Source organism: Petromyzon marinus, chromosome 1 (genome assembly GCF_048934315.1).
Source record: "Petromyzon marinus isolate PM22_M1 ecotype Great Lakes invasive population chromosome 1, UKy_Petmar_22M1.pri1.0, whole genome shotgun sequence".
Lineage (NCBI taxonomy): Eukaryota > Metazoa > Chordata > Hyperoartia > Petromyzontiformes > Petromyzontidae > Petromyzon > Petromyzon marinus.
Window position 1 is genome coordinate 3,405,194 of NC_133667.1, and position 27,703 is coordinate 3,432,896.

At 42.8% G+C, this 27,703-nt stretch overlaps 1 protein-coding gene across 4 annotated transcripts in view; it reads left to right on the forward strand.

Moving 5' to 3' along the window:
• Positions 1–27,703, forward strand: part of LOC103091688 (neogenin) — a 267,517-nt gene that overhangs the window by 165,951 nt on the left and 73,863 nt on the right. For 3 of the 4 annotated variants that reach the window (XM_032947567.2, XM_032947655.2, XM_032947835.2), the window contains exons 17-20: positions 2,260–2,498; positions 4,858–4,996; positions 10,390–10,497; positions 15,125–15,319. In XM_032947567.2, coding sequence (XP_032803458.2) covers positions 2,260–2,498; positions 4,858–4,996; positions 10,390–10,497; positions 15,125–15,319 — 681 coding nt within the window. The remainder of the gene's footprint in view (positions 1–2,259; positions 2,499–4,857; positions 4,997–10,389; positions 10,498–15,124; positions 15,320–27,703) is intronic. The other variant, XM_032947737.2, reaches the window with a different exon arrangement.

The window sequence follows — 27,703 nt, forward strand, 5'->3', positions numbered from 1 at the left end:
TGGGCAGATCTTTGTCCGCCTCGTTTTTGGAGCAGCTGAGTATCTGTGATGAGAGGCCGCCCGTTGAAGGGGAAGAAAGCTGGGGGCTGGCAGGGAGGTGCGAAATTTACACAAACGCACCCCACGCAGCAGATGCATCGTTGAATAGTGCCATTGGACCCGAACCTGTCTCGTCTGACTCCGCTGTTGACTTCGTGAAAGGGTGCCGACGGACTGTGGTTATTCACACCAGGGCGCATGCTTGCGGCACCCGAGCGTGCGCTTCTTTCCGGCAGCTGCACATGGCCGGTCGACGCGATTGCTGCACACTCAAACCACTGGATTGTTCTATAGTCTATGCCATCAACGTTCTGTTGATAGAACTGTCCCCAGGCCTACATCAGATGCATACTTTATAAAAAGCTACATTACATTCTGGAGAACACAACTTAGTTGGGTACTGATATCTTGGTGAGATTGTACAATGGACAAATCATTGTAGAAATTTTGAAGAAAAAAAAGAACGACTTCACTTGCATCTTGGTTCGTGGTATTTCAGTCTACCAAGGCCTTAACTTATCCCACCAAAGGTTTTACCAACCCATCACCCAACTGGTACCACAGGTACTTGGTCTTCTCTTTACCTATGTTAAACTTTTTTTGGGGGGCGGTCAAACCTGGCTGGCTTCCTTCCCAGCGCGACTATGCCACTGCCCTTTGATAATGCCATCAAGACAATGCCACCTTGTATTTTGATGACATGTGAATTAGAAACACGGACATAGCCAAAGAAAATGGAATACAATCTGAAAAGTGCACAAAGAAGCTTTTGGAGAGATACGTACTTTGGATGGATTACGAGGATAAACAGAAAAAATGACACTCTAGAAAACATATGCAGATTAATGACTTCATCCAAACTATAAGAATATTAAGTGGGTTTAAAAAGTAATGTCTTTAAGGTATGATGTACAATCGTCAAGAATAATACCATTGACAGGCAGCCAAGGAGTGGAAAGCTTCTGAGAGGTTGTACACTGAAGAGATGAAGCAATGGTAATCACTTAATGTGCGTGTGCTAGGTGTATTATGGAATTGAGAGTTTTTTTGAGAGGCGGTGGAGGCTTGCCCTTTGTCCTGCAGTGGATTGATCATGGCTAATGATGACCATGAAATGCAGGTCGTGGGTTTGTTGCCAACCCTGATGCCTGTATATTTGGAGATTGTATGCTCTCCCCATGATCGCGTGGATTTTTCTCCCAGATCCTCCAGTTTTGCTCTCCATGCGTTTAGATTATTTGGCTACTCTTAATTTTCAATTCGATTAGCTATCATGTGTGAACAGGTCGCCTTTGAAAAAGAGCTCATATTTAATTGGCCTTTACCTGGTATATAAAAGAATGTAATTTTATATGCATAAATCCGTTTGTGTTATGGTCGAAACGTCGTGAGAATTTTTATTGTTTTATATATTATTATTTTATTGTTTCCCTTTAACGTGACTTTACCGAAAGAGCTAAGAATATTATTCGAATAATCCTGTTACATACTGGTTTACCAATGGCCATATTGTGTTTTACAATTTCAGGTTTCCCTCGCTTTATGTGGTAGATGCGTTACAAAAAGGGTGCACAAAGCTAATCCTCATGAAACAGCTGCCTGCAGAGTAGCGCGTACAGTACACAATGTTGTCCCACGTCCAATCGTATATCTGCACCAGAGTGATTTGAAATTGCATATTGTGAATTTTGGGTAGAAATTGGTTAACCGCATATACGCAAAATTGCGCAAACGAAACCCACATAAAGCATGCCCAAACTTGTATAGATTTTAACTTCTAATAATATACGAATTTTGAATGATTACACTAATATAAAATTACTCTATCCGAAGTTATGTTTGCATATTAATTGTCAAAAAAATATTATAAAAAATATATGGATTACAATGTTTGCATTTTTATAACATCTTAAGTACTGTTTTAGCTGAGATTAAGATGAATATTAACATTTATTACTAACGACTTTTCTCTCTTGCTTCTTTGTTCTCTTTAAAACCACAACATTTCACTCATCGTTTCTTTTGCTGGCTTATTCATTTTGCCCTGCATGTTGTTGATTTTATTCATTTTAAAGCCACCGCCTCCTCATCTCTACTATAACACCCCCTGATCCCTATTTTTATGATTATGTTCATTCACATTTCCCTCTAATACATTTAATTGGCTGCATGTTTCTGAATGCTGCATTATTATTATTATTCTCCATGCTGGCCCCTCAGATCATATGGACCCTTCCGACATTGATTTATTTCATGTTTTTGCTGACCCGGTGACGGCAGTCCCCGAGCCACCCACACCCATGCTGCCCCCGGTAGGCGTACAGGCGACGGTGTTGTCTCACGACACCATCCGCGTCGCCTGGGCTGACAACTCGCTGCCGCGCAGCCAGCGGATTCCTGATGCACGCCACTACACGGTGCGGTGGAAGACTTACTATCCAGCCAACACTAAATACAAGGTACGCCAACCTTGCATGGAAAGTGTTACTTTAAAGACGCGTGCTTATATGATGTTATCAATTAAAAGAGTTAAAACAGGAATGTTAAGTATCCATTAAAAACTCAGGAGTCTATATTGTGATTTTTTTATGGAGAGTCGGGTTTGCTCATAAGTGTGCCACACCCAGCTATTACCTTGCTCTGGATTGCCTTGGGGTGGTATATTGATTCCACACTAGAACCAGTCACAGGCTGGTGGAAAGCTAATTACACTTTAACATAGTCGAAGAGAGGGAAAATCTAATTACAGACAAAAAAGAGGATTTTTTTTACGTAGGTCTAGGTCCGAATGTAGCTGAATTTAAACTAACTCTAAAAACATTTAAATGCATAGAGAAATAATGATTAAATGGATGCCACCACTTCCATTCAATAACTAATGAATGGTATATTGACGGTTTGGACAACTTTAAAAAGAGAACAAATTATCTAGAACCTTAAAAAAACATTCCGAGGAAGTGGCAAAATCCCAGCTATGGGAAAAACATTTTGGCTACCATGTGAGAAACATCTCTGTGTAGGAGGGTAAATACGAAAGTGCAGAATTGTGCCTTCTCGTTCCATGTGCCATCCTCTAACATGTGGGATGGACTGTTCCAAACATATATTTATTCAACTAGTCAGATGACACCAATATAACAATTGGAATAAAATTGGGAAAAAGATGACAAAATATTGTCACGAGGCAATAAACATACGGGCAGTCCTCGACTTACGAATATAATTAGTTCCTGAGATCTGTTCGTAAGCTGAACAGTTCCTAAGTCGGAACACAATGTAATGTATTTAAAGGCCAATACAGACAGTGTTGTGAAATGTGTTACAATTCAACAAAATAGGGAAGCATTGTTAAACTCATAAATAAGAACTATTATACATGTGCATGTAATACTGTAATAAATAATGTATAGTAAATCAAGCATAAATTAAAGTAACATGAATAGAAACAAATCTGTTTTATTTTCACTTACCTTGAGTCCTCATGCTGGCTTGTTGGAAGGGACGCAATGATTCACCACAGTTGCACACATGCAGGCACATGCACACACAAAGACAAAGATCCCCTGTTTAGCCTTTTAACAGGCTGTTGGGGCAAGTGCTGTTAGCGAGCACCTATGAAGGCCGGCACTGCACACTTCTGGGGGTGGTTGGGGTGGCTGGCACCACGCATAACCGCCATTGTCTCCTTAGTGGTGATGTTTTAACACACCGTACCAGGTTACTCATTTGAGGCTGAGTCGACCTAGGGGAGCCCCAGAATCACTCTGGTCGCCGAGTTGCTAGTGCAGCGCGCTAACCGCTACACTTCCGCTCCGTACACACACGGGGGCATGGAGCTCCAGAATGTAAGACATAAATCAATATTCAATGAACATTTTAACATACGTGATGAAGTGTGAAACCATTGAAATCAATGTCCTTGATTATTGTAAATGTAATATCACTAACAATGACAGATTACTTTAAAAAAATCCACTTTTAAAGTTGTAAATATGGGTAGTCTTCGGGTTACGAACCTAATTCATTCCTGAGACCACGCCTGGCCACCTTTGTCTCCCGAGTGGCGATGTTTACGCACCGCACCAGGTACTCATTTGAGGCCGAGTCGACCTAGGGGAGGCCCAAGACTGGTTCAGATTATCATCACCGGTGTTGTATTTGAGCGCAAATCGAACTCGGGTTGCCTGGTTCGTAGCACAGTGCGCTAACCACTACGCTACCGCTCTACACTAAGCCTCTCCACTCCGCGCACACTTTCACACACATGCCCGCGTACGCACACATTCACGCAAACACACCCACAACATGAGGCCGACTCGTTATATCTCTCGGAGGATCGCTCCTCTGAACAAAATAGCTCCGCAGTTCAATTTGAAATTGCGAGTTCGCGTTTTAAGTCAATGTAAAATTATTGTTTTTTTATTTCATGGAAACTGGTTCGAAAGTACTCTTTGGTTCTTTGGGTAAAGTCACGTAGGTATATAAAATAAATTAAATCACGACGTTTCGGGCGCAACACAAGGGTCCGTCATCAGGTGGGACAACCACAGCAAGAAACAATTGCTGAATTGCTGAAGTGTGTTGCGCCCAAAACGTCACGATTTAATTTATTTTATACCTACGTGACTTTACCTAAAGAACCAAAGAGTATGGATCCCTGCAGTCACGAAAACTTCAAATCTAGATTGGTTCGAAAGTATTTGTAAGTCGGGCGCTCGTAAGTCGAGGACTGGCTGTATATGTTTCGTGACGGCTGTGCATTTTTTTTTGACAATGGGAGTTTTGTGAATAAATGTACTGGGTTTCACTGTTTTTCAGATGGCCAATAGTACCTCACTGAGCTACTTAGTAGGAGGGCTGAAGCCCAATACTCTGTATGAATTTGCTGTCATGGTGACCAAGGGCCGGCGTACGAGCACGTGGAGCATGACAGCGCACGGCACGACACTGGAGATTGGTGGGTTCGATCATTGCATTGCACACAACAAGGATTTTTTCTTCCTAAACGACGTGTATGTTGATCTTGTCTCTGACTGCACTGCCATAGAGCTTTGCATGATGGGATTGTATATATATAAAAAAAAGTCATATGAGTATTCAATATTCGTGGAAAACAATGTAATCACATTTTATGTAATTTCAAACGAATGTCTATGATCTCATGTTTTTCTCGTGTAATTTTGTTGACATTGAAATTTTTGTTTTACTTTTCTTGAAGGGGTTTTGTTGCGATATTTGTGTCCAAATTCAAACCATCAATCTATTGGGCAGAAAAATCTCATCTGAACTCTCATGCGGTGGCTTTTTTATTAATTTGCCAGCCTTCATAGGTGCTCGCGAACAGCACTTGCCACAACTATCTATTTAGGCTATACTGAAGATATTTGCCTTCTTCTTTGTCCTGCAGGTGTGTGCAATGTGGATTAAATTTGTGTTTGTTCCGTTAAAAAAAATTGCTTAGAGATTGATGGAAAGTATGGATTGAGGCAGATTACGAATTCATGATGAAGATGACAACAGCGATAATGATTATAATACCATATTTCTGATGCTGTGCAATATGCTGTTGCATGCTAGTGAGTGCTTGTGCTTTGCATGTGTGAGAAGAGAACACGGTTCAAAGAATAACCAATCAATACATGTGTCCTGACACGGAAAGTCCCATATAGCCAGTTAGCCAGCTAGTCTGCAAGGAAGAATTTGTTGTGCATTTGCACAGAACAAGAAAAACAACCACCATTAAATACCTACGCATAATCAGAGTCAAGTGGAAACTATTTTATTTGTATTCATCAGTGGCTGTTCATCACCCATAAGCTGTTCACTTGTATGCTACATTACTCATTATCTCCGGAAATTTTAAAGATAAGATGTCTGCAAATTATTCCTGTAATGTGTATCTATCCGGGTGTGTCTGTGGATAAGCAGAGTTTATTTTGTGAATAAATACACAATCAAATCCCCCAATAATGCCCTCCATGTCAATATGGATAATAGGAATTCCACTCGAATTCGGGTTCAGCTCATGTCCTAGTGTGCTTGCCTTGTCTGCTTGTTAGAGGGTTCTCGTATTCCAATGTCTGTTCCTTATGCAGGGATCTTCTCTTTTATTTAAAAAAAGCCTCAACAAGTTTAAATCGGTAACATAAATATATATGTGCACATGCTTAAATGTAGCACTTAATTTAATTGAAGCTAAGAGTGTACATTAGTTATCATCTATATTCATTGCATTGAAACGTGGGTTATGGTTTGTCATCACTGTTATAGTGTTCCGTTTTTTGTTCATTACCATTTGTTGTATACGCTTGTATATTTGGAGTTTGCATGTTATCACGGTGGTCGTGTGGATTTTTCCCCGGGTGCTCCGGTCTTCCCTCCACATTTAGAAACGCGCGTTCGGAGTATTTGGCCGCTATACATTTCCGCATGATAAGCCACTTCCTTTAGCTGTCAATTGTGGCTAGGTCACTTCTGAAAAAGAGCTATATTGCTCAGCGGTGCCTTACCTGGTAAAATAAAAAATAGCAGTTAATAGTTTTCTGTCTCCTTGTATCTGTTTTCCCTGTACTGTATATTCATCCATCTTCTTTCCATTGTCACTTGTTTTCTTCGTAATTAAACATATTCATACGTGATGCTGAGTTGGCAGTGGTGCACAAGAACAAATGCCAAGAAACAGAACACATTCGTCAATAGCACAACCTTAAAAGGAACGTACGTAAATAGCTGACGTTTTGGGTGATAGCCCTTCTTCATAGCACATAATGTGCTATGAAGAATAGCCATCGCCCAGATCATGAGCCGTATGACAAAGGCTCATTGCTCAAAACATTGCCTATCATATACTTTTCCTTTTAAGGCAATGTTATTGACGAATGTGTTACATTTGTTATTGTCTCATTGGGAATGTTTTACTCATAAATAGATTATGGGTGAATTTAAATGCAGTGTAACCCACTTTTGTTATGAGTAAACAAATGACTCCGATGTGCATATTGTTAAATAGCTAAAATTAGTCAAGGGATGCCTGGAAATATACATCACCACCCTGAAGCCAGCTCATTAGCTTTACATGTTAAAGTCTGTTCCAGTGTACACCAAACAGTCACAAACATGCATCATACAGCTTGAAGTCATATGGAAATTACACACACCAAAATACAGCCACTCCAGTGACAATTACAGTGATAATTTGTAGACATGTGCAGACTCATTGTGCCAAGAGCATTTACACCTCCCTAGCCGACTGCCACCTCTCACGATCCTGGAATGCCACAATCCATCCAGCACCTGCAGATGAACTGATGTCATCACTCCATCCCCGCGGTGGAAGAACTCCTAGACGCATGCTATTCCTTGGCTGCTGCTACATTATTATTCTTGGTCATCATTAATCTGCCCTTTTAGTGACATGTCCTGCCCAAGCGCACATACTTTTCTTAATCGATGAGATGATGTCATTAACCTACGTTTGTTCTCTAATCCATGTACTCATCGCTTTTGTCTCAGTATAATTCCAAGCATGAATATACCTACTCAGGTTTCATCCACACTTATCAGTTTTTATAGGAATAGGTTTTACCCTTTTAACTGGCACAAAAACTGACACCTTTATTCAAGGCATCATGTTTGCAATAACCACAACACAAGCAGTCAAAATGCAAACAAAAAAGACAACTCTGATAATAATATGCACTGTCCTTGAATTTGATTGGTCCACACCCGAGACAGCTTTTCTTAGAGCCTAGTCTCCATTGGTGTTGGACCAGAAGACGCCAAAAGGCGTACAACTCAAAAAACAGCGCACTATCAGAGTATTGAGGGCTCGGGGTGAGCATGCACATTATTATGTACATTATGTACATTATTATAATGTACATTATTATAATGTACATGCTCACCCCGAGCCCTCAATACTCTGATAGTGCGCTGTTTTTTGAGTTGTACACCTTTTGGCGTCTTCTGGTCCAACACCAATGGAGACTAGGCTCTAAGAAAAGCTGTCTCGGGTGTGGACCAAATTCAAGGACAGTGCATATTATTATCAGAGTTGTCTTTTTTGTTTGCATTTTGACTGCTTGTGTTGTGGTTATTGCAAACATGATGCCTTGAATAAAGGTGTCAGTTTTTGTGCCAGTTAAAAGGGTAAAACCTATTCCTATATCTTGTTACTGGCAAAGGAGGTCTCATAATGTACATTATCAGTTTTTGTTTTATATTTTAGTATTATAGACCATTTTTTGTGCACAATGTGTCGTTGCAGGTAGTACGCAGTGAATTAAAGCTTTGTTCTTTAGAAACATTGGTATGGTTAATTTTAATGATCAAGTTCAGCTTTCCAAAAACACTCAAACCCGCTCTTGTCCACCTCTTGGTTTCATATTTTCTTGATTTTGGTCGTCTTCGTTAAGGCAAAAACATACTATGCTGTTTTCCAGTTGTCCCTCTGTTCACAAATTTAATGTACATTACCTTTTTTTACTCATATTCTTGGGTCTTTCGATAAAGTCACGTAGATAGGTTCAAAGAAAATAACAAAAAACTACGATGTTTCGATCGCAACACAAGCGGTCATCTTCAGGAAGAGGTTAGCTTCCAAGGCAAACTGTTTATAAGGCGTTTGAAATGGGCGTAGCCCAAATGTCAGCAGCCAATGATAATGTGAGTGGTGGACAGCCAACCCGACAGTGGTTGGTTTTCCACCAATCAAAGGGCTGCCAGGTGAAAATTTGCATGTTAATGAGAGATTAGCATGTTAATGGAAGATTAACAAGTTAATGGAAGATCGCAGAGCCGCAACCAAGGGGTCGGAGCGCGAAGTGACTGTTAATGTGAACCCTGTGAAAGCGCAAGTTTGAAATGGGCGTAAAGCACAACTAACATCGGAAGGTGGTAGGATGGTTAATAACGTCCTTCCAATGTTGCTCAGTTTGTACCCATCTTCTCGGTGGAAATTGTGTCCGTGTCTATATATATATGGATGGCTTCATGAACGAATATTTGTTAATACTCCTAGCTTTGCAGACTTCTCTATTCGGGTGTTTAACATGTCCTGCATCACATTCCCATTATCAATGCACTGCCCCGTTAGTCTTCGAGCTCTTTCATTGCGTAAAGTCCTGTCATCCATTAATCAAATTGGTCCTCTTGGTCTTCGCTTCTGTTGCATAGAGTTAGCCTAAAATCAGATACTTGCTGATCTAGATGCTTGATGTGAACTATCTCAGTTTTCCCTGCAATTACTTTTGGCCTCTATTGGTTACCCTGAAGTGCAACTGGCAACGCACCAGTTTGTAATCACTTTCTGTATTTTATTTGCCAGGGACAGAGACATCTGTGATGATCTGGAGTTTGTCTGCTCGACTCAAGTCAATCTCGTTCCAAAAGTTACCCTATCGGTTTCTCCACATTTTCCTCCACACCTTTAAAATATACGTTATTAGTTATTGCGATCTGCATGCAATTCCTCCATTAATTGTATGATTATGTCTTTATCATGCATTGTGGGATTATCTTGAGGGCTACCATTTTTGACTTATCAATAATGTCCTTAATGGTTGGCTTCATGCTCATGTTGTATCATTGCAACTTCTATAACTTGTTTGTTCTGTTCTCTGCTGTTCTATTCCAATGATCTGTGAATTCTGAATGTGTTTTGGCATTTTCATCATATTTCCTATATCTCATTTTCTTTTATCATCAGGCATATTGCTCGTTTTCTGTTGCCCTCCAGCTTTTGGGGTCCCATAACCTGCCAGACAGGCTTGGACAGTTCACATGGTGTAAAATAGCACTTAACCTGACAGAAGAACGGTGATGTCACCACAACATATTCCTGTGTTTGTGTGTGTGTATGTCTAAAAAGCTCCAACATCAGCACCCAAGGACCTAACGGTGGTGATGTCACCACAACATATTCCTGTGTTTGTGTGTATGTCTAAAAAGCTCCAACATCAGCACCCAAGGACCTAACGGTGGTGATGTCACCACAACATATTCCTGTGTTTGTGTGCGCGTGTCTAAAAAGCTCCAACATCAGCACCCAAGGACCTAACGGTGGTGATGTCACCACAACATATTCCTGTGTTTGTGTGCGCGTGTCTAAAAAGCTCCAACATCAGCACCCAAGGACCTAACGGTGGTGATGTCACCACAACATATTCCTGTGTTTGTGTGTATGTCTAAAAAGCTCCAACATCAGCACCCAAGGACCTAACGGTGGTGATGTCACCACAACATATTCCTGTGTGTGTATATGTCTAAAAAGCTCCAACATCAGCACCCAAGGACCTAACGGTGGTGATGTCACCACAACATATTCCTGTGTTTGTGTGTATGTCTAAAAAGCTCCAACATCAGCACCCAAGGACCTAACGGTGGTGACCCGTGAAGGAAAGCCGCGCACTGCCCTGGTCAATTGGCAACCCCCAGCAGAGTCCAATGGAAAGATTACCGGTAAGTAGAGATCCAACATCTAAACGCCTTATTTTATAACTACGCAAAATACGTTTCAAGCAGCATCGAATCCAATGTTTGCATTTACATAGATGTGGGCCCATATACGCAACTGCATTTGACTTGCATTCTGTCAATCACAACCTTGACTTGAGTAATTGCTGTCACGCAGGGTCCAGTGAGCACCCATTCTGTGTGAAGTAGAGACCTATGGTATATGAAATGCAATTGACGTTTGACCTATGACCCTTAACCTTGATAAAAAATATAACCATATGCTTAGACCTGGAACAATAAGTTGATTAAGTCAATGGACAAACATTTGCATGTTTTTTTATTATAAAAAAATGGCAGCTGAAGGGACGTCCATAAATGACGTCACGCACCTGGGGGGGGGGGGGGTCAGACATTTGTGACGATGTGTGACGGGGGGGGGGGGGGGTTGTGACGTCACATCAAAATGCGCAAGTTTAAATAAATATAGACAACACGTTCTACTTAATTAAATAGACTTTTTGATAAATGTTTTCTCCTACAACATCAGAGTGCAGTGGCACATTACAGTTACAATAGTTTAAAGCGATTTGAAGTATGTTTTCTTTTTTTTTGGGGGGGGGGGGGCAGAGCTATGTGACGTCATATTTGAGGGGGGGTCTGACTTTTTGTCACGCCGTGTGACGACGGGGGGGAGGGGGTCAAAAATCGTCAAAAATCGCGTGACGTCATTTATGGACGGCCCCTGACCCAATATCCTGCCTTTTAAAGGCAGGAAACCCCTTACAAACCACTTACATTGTGACGCGGCGAATATCAGTGACATCACCAAAGCCCAGCTCATTTACCTTCCATTCCACGGCATACATGGGAAGATTTTTTCCAACTTTTTAAATAAATTTCTTAAATAATAAATATCCCAGCTTTACATAAGGAATTACAGTACTTCATCGCTTAACAGTGACATCAGTTAACGGTTTTTCGGTTAATATTTCGCCTCCCATAAGAGCCCATGGTTTAGAATGTTGATTAACGGTATGTTTACGTTATGCACGTGGGCCCCAATTTTGGCCCAGTTCGGGTGCTCGTAAGTGGGCTGAGCATGCCTCAGCCAATCAGTGAGCGTTCAGACCTAGACTGGCTTTATTTACATAATTTTGTTCTGTTTTGGCAGTGGAAACAACTCTCTTACAGACTCCGTGATAATTTATTATTTTTAAACTCTTAAGTGATTGAATCGTGATTGCGGTGGTCCCTAAAGTGAATTCGCAAAGGCAAAAGAATAGGAAAACAAAGCAGAAAATTATTGATAAGCATGAAAAAGGGGTAAAAACCAGTGCACTTATGAGTCAGTTTGGCTTAACATGTAATTCCTATATTCGTTTAACAGTTATTTTGATTAACAGTCGTTTTCATGGAACGGATTAAAAACGTTAACCGAGGGACTACTGCAGTAATGAGCGATGCGCCATCTTCTGGATAAAGCAAGCTCTGTCCTCCATGCCATCTTATCTCATCGCACCATTTTCACAGTGATCATCTTCTCAGGCACATTCTCTTCTTTGGCTGCCATTTTATCTCCAGTCTCTTTAAATGTACAGAACATGATAATGTTACGTCGTGTGCAGTCACCCATTATGCACTCGGCACGTTTGCTTGATGATGATAAAAAGATGGAAATTCCAGCAATGGTAATTTTTTATGGTAACAATGATAATGGAATGACGACTGGATATACTTCTCTTGAGATGATACTTTATTGAAGACTCGTGCACTTGACATCAGATGGAGATCCCACTGCAACAGCCCCGAATCTCCTGTGCATCTCCCTTTTTTCTCAACACGAGGTCACGCCCCCCTTCTCGATCATTCTCGCTGACTCTGGACGCTCCCTCTACCGCCAGACTCGACCGTCCTCTTCCATCACCTGGCCACGCTCTCTTCTCGAACATTCCCATAGCCACAAGTCTCTTCACACTCACAACTGATACCCCTGTCATTATCTCCCGTGGCCACGAGTGCATTAGTACTGTAAGCTGACCTCCCTGTCATTACCTCCCGTGGCCACTAGTCCCCTCATACCACATGCCGGCTATACTCTCATTACATCCCCCCCCCCCTTCTTAAAAATTTAGCGGTCCCGGCTAATACCAAGACCCAAAAAACAAAAATGCAACAATTATGTCAGAATGAGAACCCACATCCACATGCTAAAGAACCCATCACTTGACCACAGAAGCCACCTACAACACAACATGACGAGTGAGTGGTGCCAGCGATTCCACGAGAACAACAGCTACCGCACCGGGGTACACAAAAAAAACGCTTGGCCTTGGGAGTCGACAGTCAAGTTGGAGAGCTGCTATCGCAGCCGTAAGCTCCCGACCGGGTCCTTGACGCCGGTCCATCGCACGTGGCGGAGTCTTGTGGGCCTCTGAGAATCAGAAAGTCACATTCTGTGGATGACATAACACATCTCCACGAGTTGAACATCCATCCCGGACGACTGCCGTGGCACGTCGGGACACACCAGACCCCGGCCGCACAGGACATGGAGATGAGATGTCTGGGTGGGGATGGACGTATGGCTTGCAACGCGATGGTGGACAAACCAACGGCGACGCCCCACCTATACTCGCACGAACCAAACCCGAATCGCTTCCACAATCTCGACTGATCCCCACCACGGCGGTGCTACTTAAGCGTTGTCCGCAACGGCACCTGCGGACAACGCAGCCACGCGCTGTCACCGACACTCGCCCAGACGCTACCTGCGGCGACACGGTTACGTCCCACCTCCACCTCTGATCTCGAATCCTGATGGCCCGTGCTCCTGCTCGCACATCACTCGACAACGCGTCAAACAAATCGTCCACACGCATACTCGGCATGCATCAGCCCCCGCCTGTCTTCATATTCCTTCTCCCCTGGCGAGCAGGCGCTGTCTCCCATATCAATATGGTGCAGCAATAGAGAAGTACAACCGATGTCGCACTTGCTCTCACTGAAAACACCTGAATTTGCAGCAACAACGACTAAATTCGCCCCGTTGTGCCTTAGGCAAACCAGGATTCTCGTTACAAGGGCTTCTGCCCACGTTTCATCTGACCCGGCTCTCTCCCCCATCGCTTCCGCGACATCTGTCGCCACCGGCTCGCAACACGCGGGCTCTCTCCTCCATCGCTTCCGCGATATATGTCGCCACTGCCTCGGCTCAATCTGTACACACTTGCACAATGATGATGAAGATAACGATGATGTTCATGATGATAATGTTGTTGCTTATGCTTGCGTGGTGTTGATGATAACGTTTATAAGTTGCGGTGTTTTTGGTGCTGCTAATTTTGTTGCTTCTACTATTGTTTATTCAGGAAAGCCTTTAAAAACTCCAATTAATTAACATTTTGTATGTGTAACGAAACAGTACAACCCTGAGATACCGCGCACATACATGGCAAAAACACTCAAAGGTCCTTGAAGAAATGTTCATGTACCTGATTTTTGTATTGACACCTCCTCACCATTTTACAGCTGCGCATAATAGGAAGTTTCACAAATCTGTGTCATCCACTAGCCTATTGCTTCCAAAGTGCTGGGTTTTTTAGACTGGAAATGCTGTGCTGTTTAATATTGCTTAGCATTTTTATTTCCTGTTCAATGTATTTTTATATGTTTCTGATAATAATTATTTAAGTCCAAATATATCATGTTAATACATATCCAAAGGTGAATTTGGCTCCATGTAATGTCAGGTTTTTGACTGCTGGCTTTTGTACTCTCATGTTAGCTCTGTTCATTATTGCAATATGATTGCTCTCTGTTATATTTCCGGCTCTTGAAATGTTTCCTGTTTCATTGCTAACATGAATGCTGGTCACATATCCATATATTCTTGTAATATGCCTTCTGCCTCTTGTACAGCAATGCACCTACTGACTGTGTAAAATTATCTGATTATCATGATATTTCTGTTCACTCTACCCACCTGCTGGGTTTTTCAGTTTTCTCCTGCATTGTACGGTATGCCCGCTGGCTCTTTTAATCTCCTGACTGTTGTGTCATATCTGTGTTAAAATGGTTGGTCTAGTTGTGTATTCCCACTTGATGTTCCACCTTTAAGTTTATTTGGGCTTCCTAACCACGCACGCGTGATACACGGCTGTCATGAATAACATTCCTTTAAACGTTTCTGCAGGATGCCATTAGAAAATTGATGCATATTCATCCCAAAATCATAACTGTGTCTCCTTGCTCAAATGCGTAAGGGGTGGTGTTCATCTCAATTGTCAGCCCTGACCCAGTGGTGGAAATTCGACATTTTTATGATGGCTGCCAATCTTTCAACAGGGCAATCATTCCAGAATTTCTGCACAGTGGTAATCATGTTATTGATCCCAGGGATACTGGGGGCCTGAATTAACAACGTCTTCATGGGGTTTAATTGTTAGTTAAATCAACCACTTTGCTCTCGAACTACCTAGCCATATATTAACATGGTACCTATTAATTTCTATAACGCCTGCTCGCTCTTGATAAAGAATTTCACATCAGTTCATCCATCTCTTATATTCTTACTAAGTATTGTGACATTTATGCTGGTTCTGGAATTGGGTCTCTTGTATGCACACCACAGGATACATGATCTACTATTCAGCGGATGTGAACATGCAGCTGCATGACTGGGTGGTGGAGCCTGTGGTGGGGGACCGCTTATCACACCAGGTGCAGGAGCTTACCCTGGACACCATCTACTACTTCCGCATGCAGTCGCGGAATTCCAAAGGAATGGGGCCTGTGTCAGACCCTGTCCGCTTCCACACACCAAAAGGTGCCACCACGCATCATTCTCCACACATTGAGTGACTATGCACATGAACAACACCTGTGTTTTTAACACCATTAATGATACTTAACCAGCAACAATGCACAAACTAAATGCATGTGTATATGTAATTTATATATATGTGTGCTAAAAATCGGTGCTACATTGCTAGGCTTGTGGACATGGCAAAATATACACACAAATATTGAGTACTTTACATATTATTTTAATGCATTTAGAAACTGCGGAGAAAAAACAGTTTGAAGTGCTCCATGGGGAACCTTCTGAGCCCCGCTCTTCTCACCAGCAAGTGCCAACAAACGAATGTGCAGTAACACTTGAAAGACAAAGGTGTCAACGGTTTTGTTAATTGAGGCCCGGCTGTAGTTCATATTTGACGCATGCACACTACACAAGGCAATCACAGGAGCAAGGCCCACTGTCAGATTGAAGAAAACAGTGGGCCAGTGCAATCAAAATAGCAAAGTCTAAGAGGACAGACTTAGCCTACAGAGGGCTTTTTCAGCCAGGATTTATACTTGTGCAAGGATAAATATTTTTTCAGATAGCATATTTTAACAGTTTTAGTGTTAGATGAGGACTATGTTAGAGGTATCTGGCATTGAGAGATCACAGGATGAGGAGGAAGTCCAGAGGATGCTCCTCTCCAATTAATTAGGTCAGCTACCTCAAAGTGAAGTGAAAGTGCTGATTCTGCACTTGGAAGGAGCCAAGAGCAAGTTGAGTATAGCTGAAACCTCCAAAAATGTGGATGACAACCAACCCAGTGAGGGGAAGGGCAAAGAGGCTGCAAGAATTCCTGCAGAGGCTGGAGCAGCAGAAAAAATACAAAAAACCAGAGTATCAGAGTCTTCGGAAGAGTATTCTGATGCCTTGTAGCTATTGTGTTGAAAAAAATTATAAAATAATAAAAATATACATTAAATGTTAAAATGTTAATTAACGTGGAATATTAATTGTACTGATTAAATGTAATAAAAATGTATGTGTTAATGATTATTATCGATTAAATGTAACTATTAATTCGTATGCATATGATCAGGAAGAATAGTTTGAATACGATTTTATGAATCCACCTTGATAATTAGTCAATTTAATGAAACAAATTAATAGATTATCGCATGAATCAAGTTATTTTTTTTCCATTGCATTTAACGTTATCTAGGGGTATGTATTATCAATCGTGATAATATCAATGATTTTCCCTTGAACATTTACTGATTATCGCTTTAACATTCATGCGTAATTATGTCAGGTCTCAGAATTCATATCTCACCACAGGATACAATTCTCGCAATTGAGAAAAATAATGCATGAGTTAGGAAAGAAACACACAGACCCTTTTTGATTTAAGCAACTTTAATATCAACTTACATTGACATCCAAAAATACTTAGAGTAGAACTACAGTACCCATGCAAATATACGTACGCGTCACTTAGGAAAGCATCAATGATCAAATCTCATGATCATGTGATTTAAAGAAAACAATAGACAAACTTTTCTGGTAACGCGGCAATACAATAATTTGTTTTGATGATCTGTGCTATATGTAAGGTGAGATTATTCTTGGCCTGAAACGTGTACAAAGTGCAGTTAAATAGTAAGTGAGTGTAAAGTTTACGTGCCATCTTCTGTCTTCTCTTTTCCCCGAAAAAATACCTCTAGTCCCACAAGGGAGTGTTGAATGGTAGGATTGATCCACTGCTGGAGTGTGCTTATAGCCACGCTGCTCACTACACGTTCGCAGGGTTGTCTGGACATTATGCTTGATCCACCGCTGGAGTGTGCTGCGATCCTTGAATCAGCATGTTGCCAGTCGGTCATTAGCTCTGCCATGCATTTGCAGGTTGTCTGCACACCAGGCTCGATCTAGCAAATTGAGCACACTGTGACCATGCTCGAAGTCCTTGACTCTGCAAGAGACTCAAAAACGTAATGAAAAATATAAAAGAAAACTTGGCTACTGTCAGGGACACTTGGAGGAGTCTGACTAAGCAAGAACTCAACTCTTAGCGACTCAGTGCCTTTGCCTGTGCAAAGCTCAAACTCTTCGGCAATTTACGAGGGCTATCCCTGGAGTTTGCCTCTGCATAACTGACGAATATGATTTTTGTCTATTATATAGGAATTTCTACCTTATTTCATTAATTCCCTTGGCTATGTCAGAGCCCAAAGCTCCTCCCACTGTCACGCCCTTCGAGCATTCATCAGGACAGCCTTAGTTCAACTTTTATTCCTGGCTCTCTAGGCCTTCTGTGGTGTGGGAACGCCCCATTCATCTGTGAGTGTCCATGTCTTTATTTTTCCCCTCTCCTATTGAGCCTGGTTAGCTGAGTTCGATTCCCACTTCACAATCAACAAAGTGGCAATTATCTGAAATGGTCCTGGTTACCCATCTAGGTTGACTCAGCCTTAAATTTAATACCTGGTGTGGCATGTAAAGATCGACATTGAAAAGACAAAGGCGGTTGGGCGTGGCTCTGGTTATACACCTTTGAATATATATTCATGTAGAATTGACATTTAGTATATGTGTTGTCCTGAATGATCCTTAGGTTTGGTAATTTAACACTGAACTTCCATGTATTCCATAGTTTTCAAGCTTCAAATGCTTAACCTAGACTTTATGCCAATAATTTAGAGATAACAGTGATTGTAAATTAGAATATGCAAAATAGTCGTATTTAAAACCTTTGGACTTTGAGCTGCATCGTCATACAACAGTACATACTATCATCAAAGTTAACGTTTAATACCGTGATGTTTAAGAATATTCATATGTCGTGGTTGTCATTCTGAACATTTCCATTATACAAACACCAAGACTTGTATAAATTAAAAACGGCTTTGATGCTGCATGTGGCTTTCCTGCCATGGGCACAGTTAAAAGCTAGTTTCCAGCGGCAACGGAAAACTGGCACAACAATGATTTATTTCTCAGCTGACACTGTTTTGTGTCATGACCCACTGCTGAAGATGGCTAAAATTATCAGATGTCGTTCTACTGTATACCTAATCAATGGGATACTCAGCATTCATACGTTCAGGATACACCTCGCTGGTAAAGAAAATTATGAACAATGGCCTCTCAAAGCTTGTTAATAGCACCGTCACTATATAACATATATAAGTGACCTGTCATGTACATCATATGACGAGTTCATATATGCAGATGACATAGACCTTGCTGCACAGGGCACGATTCTTGAGAACATTGCCAATACTCTTAACATTATCTAATGTGTATTGGAGGCATATACCTGCCATTAGACTCCAAACAAATCCCTCAAAAACTACCACAAGTGCGTTCCACATGGACAATCATGCAGTGGTAGTCTAGTGTGCATAGAGTCCACTCCGAGATATCTAGGGGTTATGGATAGAATACTGACCTTCAAGCCCCACGTAAAAAAGGTCTATGATTGGACAAAATCAAGAATCGCCCTCCTGCAGAAACTTGCACGAATGACCTTGTGCACCTCAGCTGATGTACTGCATACTGAAGCTCTCTCACTGGTCTACTTCGTGGCAGAGTAATTGTGCTCAGCCTGGTCTGGAAGCTTGTACACACAACTGCTAGATGCACAATCAAATAATGCAATTAACATAATTGGAACTCTGAAGCGGACACCAATCTCCTGTCCATAATGGCTCCATGTTCTGGCAGACATTCTGCTGCTAAATGTTCTCAGAAACATGCCAAATAACCCATCAACCAAGACTTCAACAACATGCCATGCCGCCGACCCCAAGCCCCCCTATCCACCTACTGGCATTGCACTCTCACCATCCTATAATCTCACCCACATTCAGAAGAATGCTGGTGAACAGAGTGGAACAATGCAGACGTCAAGAATAAACACCTTATTCAAAACCCAAACAATGCACCTCCAGGATTTTCAATTCCTGCAAGACACTAGTATACCATCAACTGCATCACAAAATGAACAGCTTGATGTGTGCATCTCTTTTATAAATGGAAAATTTTAAGACAAGCCACAGTACGATTGTAGCCATGAAACCCAAATTATGGACCATAGAGTAAACCACTAATTCTATACTCCTTTAGAGGAATAGCAAAACTACACAAACTCTTTCCTGAAGCCATCACGTGACTAGCCAACCTCGACATTGGCATTTAGCTCCTAAACATTGCTGTATGCAAGAAAAGAATAATGGTGTCCTTTGGGTATATGGGACCCGGTCAATCGTCAGATGCAGCAGTTTGTCCTGTTGTCACAGACAGCAAAGATACATCTTTGGTGGTGAATTCAATGCCCTCAATTAACCAGAGGAAATCTAGTAGGGTTCTACAGAGAGCTGGTGGTCCTGGAGGGAGACAGATGGCCGGTTACTGTCTACAGCAGGCATTGAACGATATTTGGTACTTGGTGCAGAGAAAAATGCTATATACAGTAAACTACAATACTCTTTGGTTATTTCGGTAAAGTCACGTAGGTAGAAAAATTCAATAAAACAAAAAATAATATATCACGACGTTTCGATCGCAACACAAGCGGTCGTCCTCAGGCGGAAAGAAAATATAATCCAGCAGTGGAACTGCTGAACCAGCGAGAAAGTTATTACAACAAGAGGTTATTTATGTGGCGATGGACAAGCAACGGGGTCTGAGCTGGAAAGGAATTTCATCCCCGGACGCAAGCACCTCAGTTGTGTTAATTTCAGTTTCAGTTTATTTCTTTTGGTATAGCCCTGTGAGCCATTCAGCTCTTGAATCGGGTGCAACCACAACAAACAAAAAAACAAAAACACGAACAAGAAAAACATCTTAAAGTGACTATGTGACTGTGCAAACAGAAAATCCATGAAAAAACAGCAAAATATTCCTGAAAAAAGCACCGTACACCAACGCAGAGAACAAGAAAACTTAGATTAAGGCCATCAGTTTAACTCCGTACTACAACAAAACAAACATGTCCAAACCAAAAAACTTTTCTAAATCACCAAAAAATAAAGCCATAATTGCAACGTAATAGTGATCACAGGGACTGTGACCGAATTTTTACAATAAACTACATAAATAATATGTAACACCAAATCCTAGAGCCATAGCTGGCTGCATGAGTTACTCCACAACAACAGAAGCATCAGTCGGAGTATCAAATTTTTCAATGCACCTTTAAGATCAGCACGCTAAATCAAAATACAGATAATACTTTGCAGCGTCATCCGGAGTGAAACATTTTATTTTATTTTACGCCAATGAATAGCAGTGGCAGCTAGGGGTGTACAACTCCTCTATAGCAGTTTTGAGAGAAGATCTCATTGGTAGCGATTCAAGTTGCAGTTTATTGGCAATATCATTCCAGACCCTGGGGGCATCAATAGCAAAGGCCCTTCCTCCAGTTTTTATACAGCAATAGGGAATGTGAAGCTGGTAAATGAACGAAGACCTGAGGTCAAATTTGTTCTTTGAAATAGAGAGGAGATCCAGCAGGTAGTCTGCGGATTTTTTTGTAAGTACATCGTGAATAAATAAGATCTAGTGCACAAGCCGTCGAACATTAAGAGATGTTAAGTTTGACCCACTGTAGAGATCACAGTGGTGAGCCTTATATGGGCAGTTCAATGTAAATCTTAAGGCCGAGTGATAGATGGAATCAAGCTTCAGTACAGTACTTGGGGCTGATTTATACATGATGTCACAGTAGTCAAGTAGAGGCAGTATGGTAGCTTCATCAATTCCAAACGGAACATTGGGGGGAAGCAGTGCTTGTGTCGATACAGAAAACCAATTTTATTTTTGTCTTTTTACCAATATAATCAATGTGATCTTAAATTCATTTTTGAATCCAGGATGACCCCAAGATACGTATAGGTCTTGACTTGCTCTATTTGATAATTATTTAAGGAATGTAATTGGGGAAAAATAACTTCCTGCTTTAGTCCTGGTGAGAAGCATAGCACCTTGGTTTTGGAGGTATTCAGGACTAGTTTAAGAGCAACTAGCTGATGTAGTTTGTTGAAATCACCCTGTAGCTTAGCAATCACGTCATCCGGAGAGCGGCCAGCAGTAATCAGTATCGTGTCATCTGCAAAAAGATTTACCCTGGAATGATCCAGGTCAGTGCCCAAGTCATTGACATAAAGAGAGAACGAAAGGGGGCCGAGGATGGAACCCTGTGGAACCCCTTTTGTTATCTTAACACTGTTTGACCTCCAACCATCTGTGAATACAGTTTGGGTGCGAGAAAAGAGGTAATTTTGTAACCATTTTACTGCGTTTTCGGAAAAACCGAGGCAACTTAGTTTACTAAGCAGGGTGTTGTGGTCTACTGTATCAAAAGCTTTGGACAGGTCTAGAATCTATTATTACTACATCTAAAACATCCCAGATTGTTTTAGATGTAGTAGATTGTTGGTGGACAGGAAACTGCTAATTTGGTAGGTCAATAATTTTTCAAAAATTTTCATCAACGGGGACAAAATTGAGATAGGTCGGTAGTTATTTGGATCATCTTTAGGGCCCCCTCTGTGAAGTGGACGGACATAGGAATGTTTCCATTCTCGAGGAACTGATGCTTCTTTGATGGACAGGTTGAAAATATGGGCTATAGGTCTGTATATTAGGTGACCAACAGTTAGTAGAGCAAAGATGAGAATACTATCTGCTCCGGTAGTGGAGGACCCTTTGAGATAGGATAGTTGTTTCAGAACATTACTTTCCTGGAATGGCTGGAAACTAAATTAGTTTAATGTTTGGACAGGGGTGTAGGAATTTGCTTGAGCAGGGGTGACTCCCAATACATTATCAAAAAGATTACCAGCTTCAGAAAAATGAAGGTTAAAATTGTCAACTATTTTTTTGGGATCTGAAAAATATTCCCCATTTCGGTTAAGCTCAACGGGCAGATTTTCTGTTTTGGATGCCTTTTCGATACATTTGATTGTTTTCCAGAAAATCCTGGCATTTCCATGTGATTCCAGGAGAGTGGAGGAAAAGTAAGCATTTTTTGCATGCCATATTTTTTTGACACATCTATTCCTTGAAATCCTGTATTCTAGCCAGTCATTGACCAAATTACTTTTCTGAGCACATGCCCAAGCCTTGTCCCTAGTTTTCATGAGCTTTGTAATCAAAGGATCAAACCATGGTGGGCGGTTGTTTGTTATGAATTTGGAGAAACGTGTACCTGAAGGTCTCCCAAGCCATAGTCAGGTTGGGGATATCACAGACCTTGTCAATATCTGAGTGAAGCACATCACAAGCCCTCTGATGTTGACATGTAGAACACCAACACCTTTCCTGCCAGAAAAATATACAGAATTATACGAGTTATTTTCATTTGGGCCAGGATGAAGCTCAATACCACCCAGAAATAAGAAAAGTAGAATTAATAGTTTGCACAAGTATTTTCTGTGAAAGGATGAAGAGCGGCGAACCTTGGACGAATAGCAGTAGCTCGCAGATGGTGTTATTTTTAAGAGCAGAATGAAGTTTGGAAGGAGTGCTGGTGAAGTAATGGGACAAAGATAGGGTTTAAAAGGATACAATGGAGTGTAGAAGTGTTTATGAGCTGTTTCATTAGCAGGTGTAGTGGCAAATCGAGCAACAAGTATGGACGCAAAGTAACGAGGGTAGCTGTTTGTAGAGTTGAGTGTGGCACTAGATATGGCCGGGAGGGACAGCAGTAGGATACATAGCAGGAGAATTGCCATCTCTAAAATATCCGGGGTAAGCACAGATTTACACACAAGCGGAAAATAAAAAATATATATACTTGTAGGCCGAGCACAAGAAAACGTCTTGCCGCACTCATCACACATGCACGGCTTCGCGCCCATGTGCTAGGGTTGAACAGCGCCCCCTCCCCCAGACAGGGACAACAGATGTTTGGCTGTTGTGGGCTCGGCTGAACCGCTTGCACCGCCTCCTTTCCTCGCCGCAGGATGGTGCTCGAGCTAGCCCTCCTTGAGCTCAGCCCACAACTGGAATGTCGTTTCTTGGCCTCTCGTGTCTCTGCTGCCCGACCTGACGGCCCCACTGAAGCCCACACAGGGCACTCTTCATTCACGACCCTTGGCCATCTTGACGATCTCCGTGAAGTTTTCCAGGAACACAGCTTGGGGTCCGTCGCAATGTTGCCTTGGCAGGAACACAGCTTGGGGTCCGTGGCAATGTTGCCTTGGCAGAAACACATCCTGGGGTCCGTGGCAATGTTGCCTTGGCAGGAACACAGCTTGGGGTCCGTGACAATGTTGCCTTGGCAGGAACATAGCTTGGAGTCCGTGGCAATGTTACCTTGGCAGGAACACAGGTTGGGGTCCACGGCAATGTTGCCTTAGCAGGAACACAGCTTGGGGTCCGTCACACTATTACCTAGGCCTCACTCAGGCTGCGCCATGGGCGCGATCAACCAGGCCTCACTCAGGCTGTGCCAGGTGCACGATTTACTAGGCCTCACTCAGGCTGCGCCTTGTTGATGATTAACCAGGCCTCTCTCAGGCTGCGCCAGGTGCACGATCCGCCAGGCCTCACCCAGGCAGTGTCATGTGCACAACCAGGCCTCACTCAGGCCATGCCACATGTATGACCAACTAAGCCTCACTCAGGCTGCGCCATGTGTGCGATTAACTAGGCCTCAGGCTGCACAACGTGTATGATTAACTAGGCCTCACTCAGGCTGTGCCAGGTGCACGATCAGCCAGGTCTCACTCAGGCTGCGCCAGGTGCACGATTTACTCGGCCTCACTCAGGCTGTGTCATGTGCAGTACTACCTAAGCCTCACTCAGGCTGTGCCACGTGCATGATTAACTCGGCCTCACTCAGGCTGCGCTACGTGCACGATTAACTAGGCCTCACTCAGGCTGCGCCAGGTGCACGATCAGCTAGGCCTTACTCAGGCTGCGCCACGTGCACGATTTACTAGGCCTCACTCAGGCTGCGCCAGGTGCACGATCAGCCAGGCCTCACTCAGGCTGGACCAGGTGCACGATTTCCTCGGCCTCACTCAGGCTGTGTCATTTGCAGTACTACCTAAGCCTCACTCAGGCCATGCCACGTGCACGGTTAACTAGGCCTCACTCAGGCTGCGCCACGTGCACTATTAACTAGGCCTCACTCAGGCTGCGCCACGTGCGCGACCAACCAGGCCTCACTCAGGCTGCGCCAGGTACACACACGAGCGCACATCACCACACCATCACACACACACGAGTGTACACCATCACACACACACACACACACGAGTGCACATCACCACACTATCACACACACACGAGCGCACATCACCACACCATCACACACACACGAGTGTACACCATCAAACCATCACACACACACGAGTGCACATCACTACACTATCACACACATACAGAGTGCACATCACCATACCATCACACACACAGAGTGCCCATTACCACACCATCACACACACACACGAACGCAGAAGTACCTCTCGTCACGGCCACTCTCACACGGCTCACACACAGCTCATTCTCACTCACATTTTCATACACTCACGCACAGTTTACACTCACGCAAAACAACTCACAAAAACAACTCACGCTGCTACACACGCCGCCGCCGCCATTTTGCTGTGGGGGAGGTTCGGGAGAGAGAGATTAGGGAGAGAAATTTGCATGAAATGAACTTCCGTCGCCGCATTAGAGTATTGTCGCATATGCGCACCACAGCAGTGTTAATGGGAGATTAGCACCATGTTGATGGGAGAGATTAGGCAGGGAGATTCAGGGGATTAGTAAGTTAATATCATGTATATGTGTAACACAATCTGCGGCGCTGCCAACTGCGCTGTGAGAGGCAAGCGCATCCACGCAAGTGAACCATCGTAAGTAACTGTGGTCACGTCAGTGAGACACAAAGCCCATCACACAGCCAGAATCATCGATACATGGAGGCTAAGGAAATATTTTTGGTAACACCTGCTATGTATGGCAAGGTGATGGTTTTGATTGGGTCCTCAGATGGTTGTCTCCCCATGGTTGGGGATACAGCTTTGCGGATTGTGCGGTCTGAGTATCCATTCATCTGGAGGGCTTGGTGTACGTGTCCAGTTCACTGGCTAGGTGGCGCTGGTCGGAGATGCAGCGGGCCCTATGGCATATTGTTTTGATGAGGGAGTTCTTCTGGGCTGGATGTTGGTGGGAGTCAGGCTTTAGATAGGAATCCGTGTGGGTGACTTTCCTGTAGGCGGAATGTCCCAACGAGCCATCAGGCCTCTTCTCGATCAAAACATCCAGGAATGGTTGCTTGCCATCATTTTCCACTTCCATGGTGAATTTGATGGATAGGTGTATTGAATTGATGTGGTTGAAAAACTGGTTCAGTGCTGGCTGGCCATGTGGCCAGATGACGAAAGTGTCATCTACGTATCTCTTCCACAGGGAAGTACGTAGGGTGGATGTCAGGATGGCACCTGTTTCAAATGTCTCCATGAAAACATTTGCTACGACTGGTGATAAGGGAGAACTCATAGGGGTACCTTAATTTTGTTTGTAGAATGTACCATTCCAGATGAAGTAAGTGTTGGTAAGGCAGTGCCTCACCAAAGCTGGTACATCAGAATTCAGTCCCTGTTGGACCAAGTCTTCAATGATTGATATGGTGTCAGGTACAGGTACCTTGGTGAACAGAGAGACTGCATCGAAGCTGACAAGCAAATCATCTGAAGACAGTGAAATGTTCTTGATTAGAGAAACCAAGTGAGCTGAATTAAGTACTGCTGAGGTGGTCTTTCCCGTGAATGGAAGCAGGGTCTCAGACAGAAATCGGGCCAGTTTGTACGTAGGTGAGTTGATGGTAGAAACGATAGGACGGATTGGAGTACCTTCTTTATGGATTTTTGGAAGACCATCAAATCTGGGTGGTCTAGCAGCCGAAGGTTTTAGAGAGAGAGAGTTGCTTGTTCGTTTCTATTAGAGAAGTCGAATTAGTGATGATATTGTTGTTTTTTCTAGCCAGGCAGTTGGTAGGATCTTTGTTGATTTTAGTATAACTGCCATCATTAAGGTCCTGGATTTTGTTGTTGTATGTGGTTTTATCTATGATGACCATGACATTGCCCTTGTCGGCTGAAAGGATGACAATGTCATCTCTCTTTTTCAATTGAGCAAGTTCAGAGCGCTCATCCCTGCTGATGTTACTAATGGGTTTCTTAGCGTTTTTGAGGATGGTGGAAATTTCAGGTCTTGCCACGTCTGCTGTGATGTGACCTACACCTTTGAGGGCTACGTCAACCTGGGCAATGATATCATCCACTTGGATGTGTTTGGGGTTGACTGCAAAGTTCAGCCCTCTAGCTAGTACCGATTTTAAGCTATCAGAAATTGGGCTGTTACTCTGATTGATGACAATCTTAACATCTAACTTTTTAACGTGTGGATCTGGCTTTTTTGACAGGATTTGAATTTAGAATCAGGTTAACTTTATATTTGGTTGACATTGTCGCGGCAGAAGAAACAGTCATGTTATCTACAAGGTCCCAATCAGATGTGGACATTTTATCTGTTAATGCTAAGTGTGATTGTAAGAGACATTTGTCTAAATTATCAAGTTCAAAACGGAGCCGTCTTATCGTCTCTGAGATTAGCGATAAGCTAGCTTTTAACAAGATCCGTTTAGCGTTAGAAGAAGTGACAGCAGCAGATGTGAATGTAAATGCGATCGGTATTACCTTGTTATCGCGGCATCTCTTAAGAAAGGTTAGCGACTCAATCAGGTGAGCCTTCTTGTCTCGCAGTCTGTTAAAAGCTCTAACAGATGTGTGGAAACCCTCCCCGTAGAGGCGGTTCAATCTTGATTTGAAGCTTTCCTGACTGCAGTACTCCATACTCTTTGGTTCTTTCGGTAAAGTCACAGATAGAACAATTAAATAAAACAAAAAATAAGATATCACGACGTTTCGATCGCAACACAAGCGGTCATCCTCAGGCGGAAAAAATATATAATCCAGCAGTGGAACTGCTGAACCAGCGAGATAGCAGTTACAACAACAGGTTATTTATGTGGCGATGGGTAAGCAAGCGGGGTCTGAGCTGGAAAGGAATTGCATCCCCGGACGCAAACACGTCAGTTGTGTTAATGGGGGAGATTAAGGAGAGAGAGATTAGGGAGAGAGATTAGCATGAAATGAACTTCTGTCGCCGCATAAGAGTATAATCCCTGCATATGCGCACCACAGCAGTGTTAATGGGAGATTAGCACCATGTTGATGGGAGAGATATAGGCAGGGAGATTCGGGGGATTAGTAAGTTAATATCATGTATATGTGTAACACAATCTGCGGCGCTGCCAACTGCGCTGTGAGAGGCAAGCGCATCCACGCACGTGAACCATCGCAACGGTGGTCGCGCCAGTGAGACACAAAGCCCATCACACAGCCA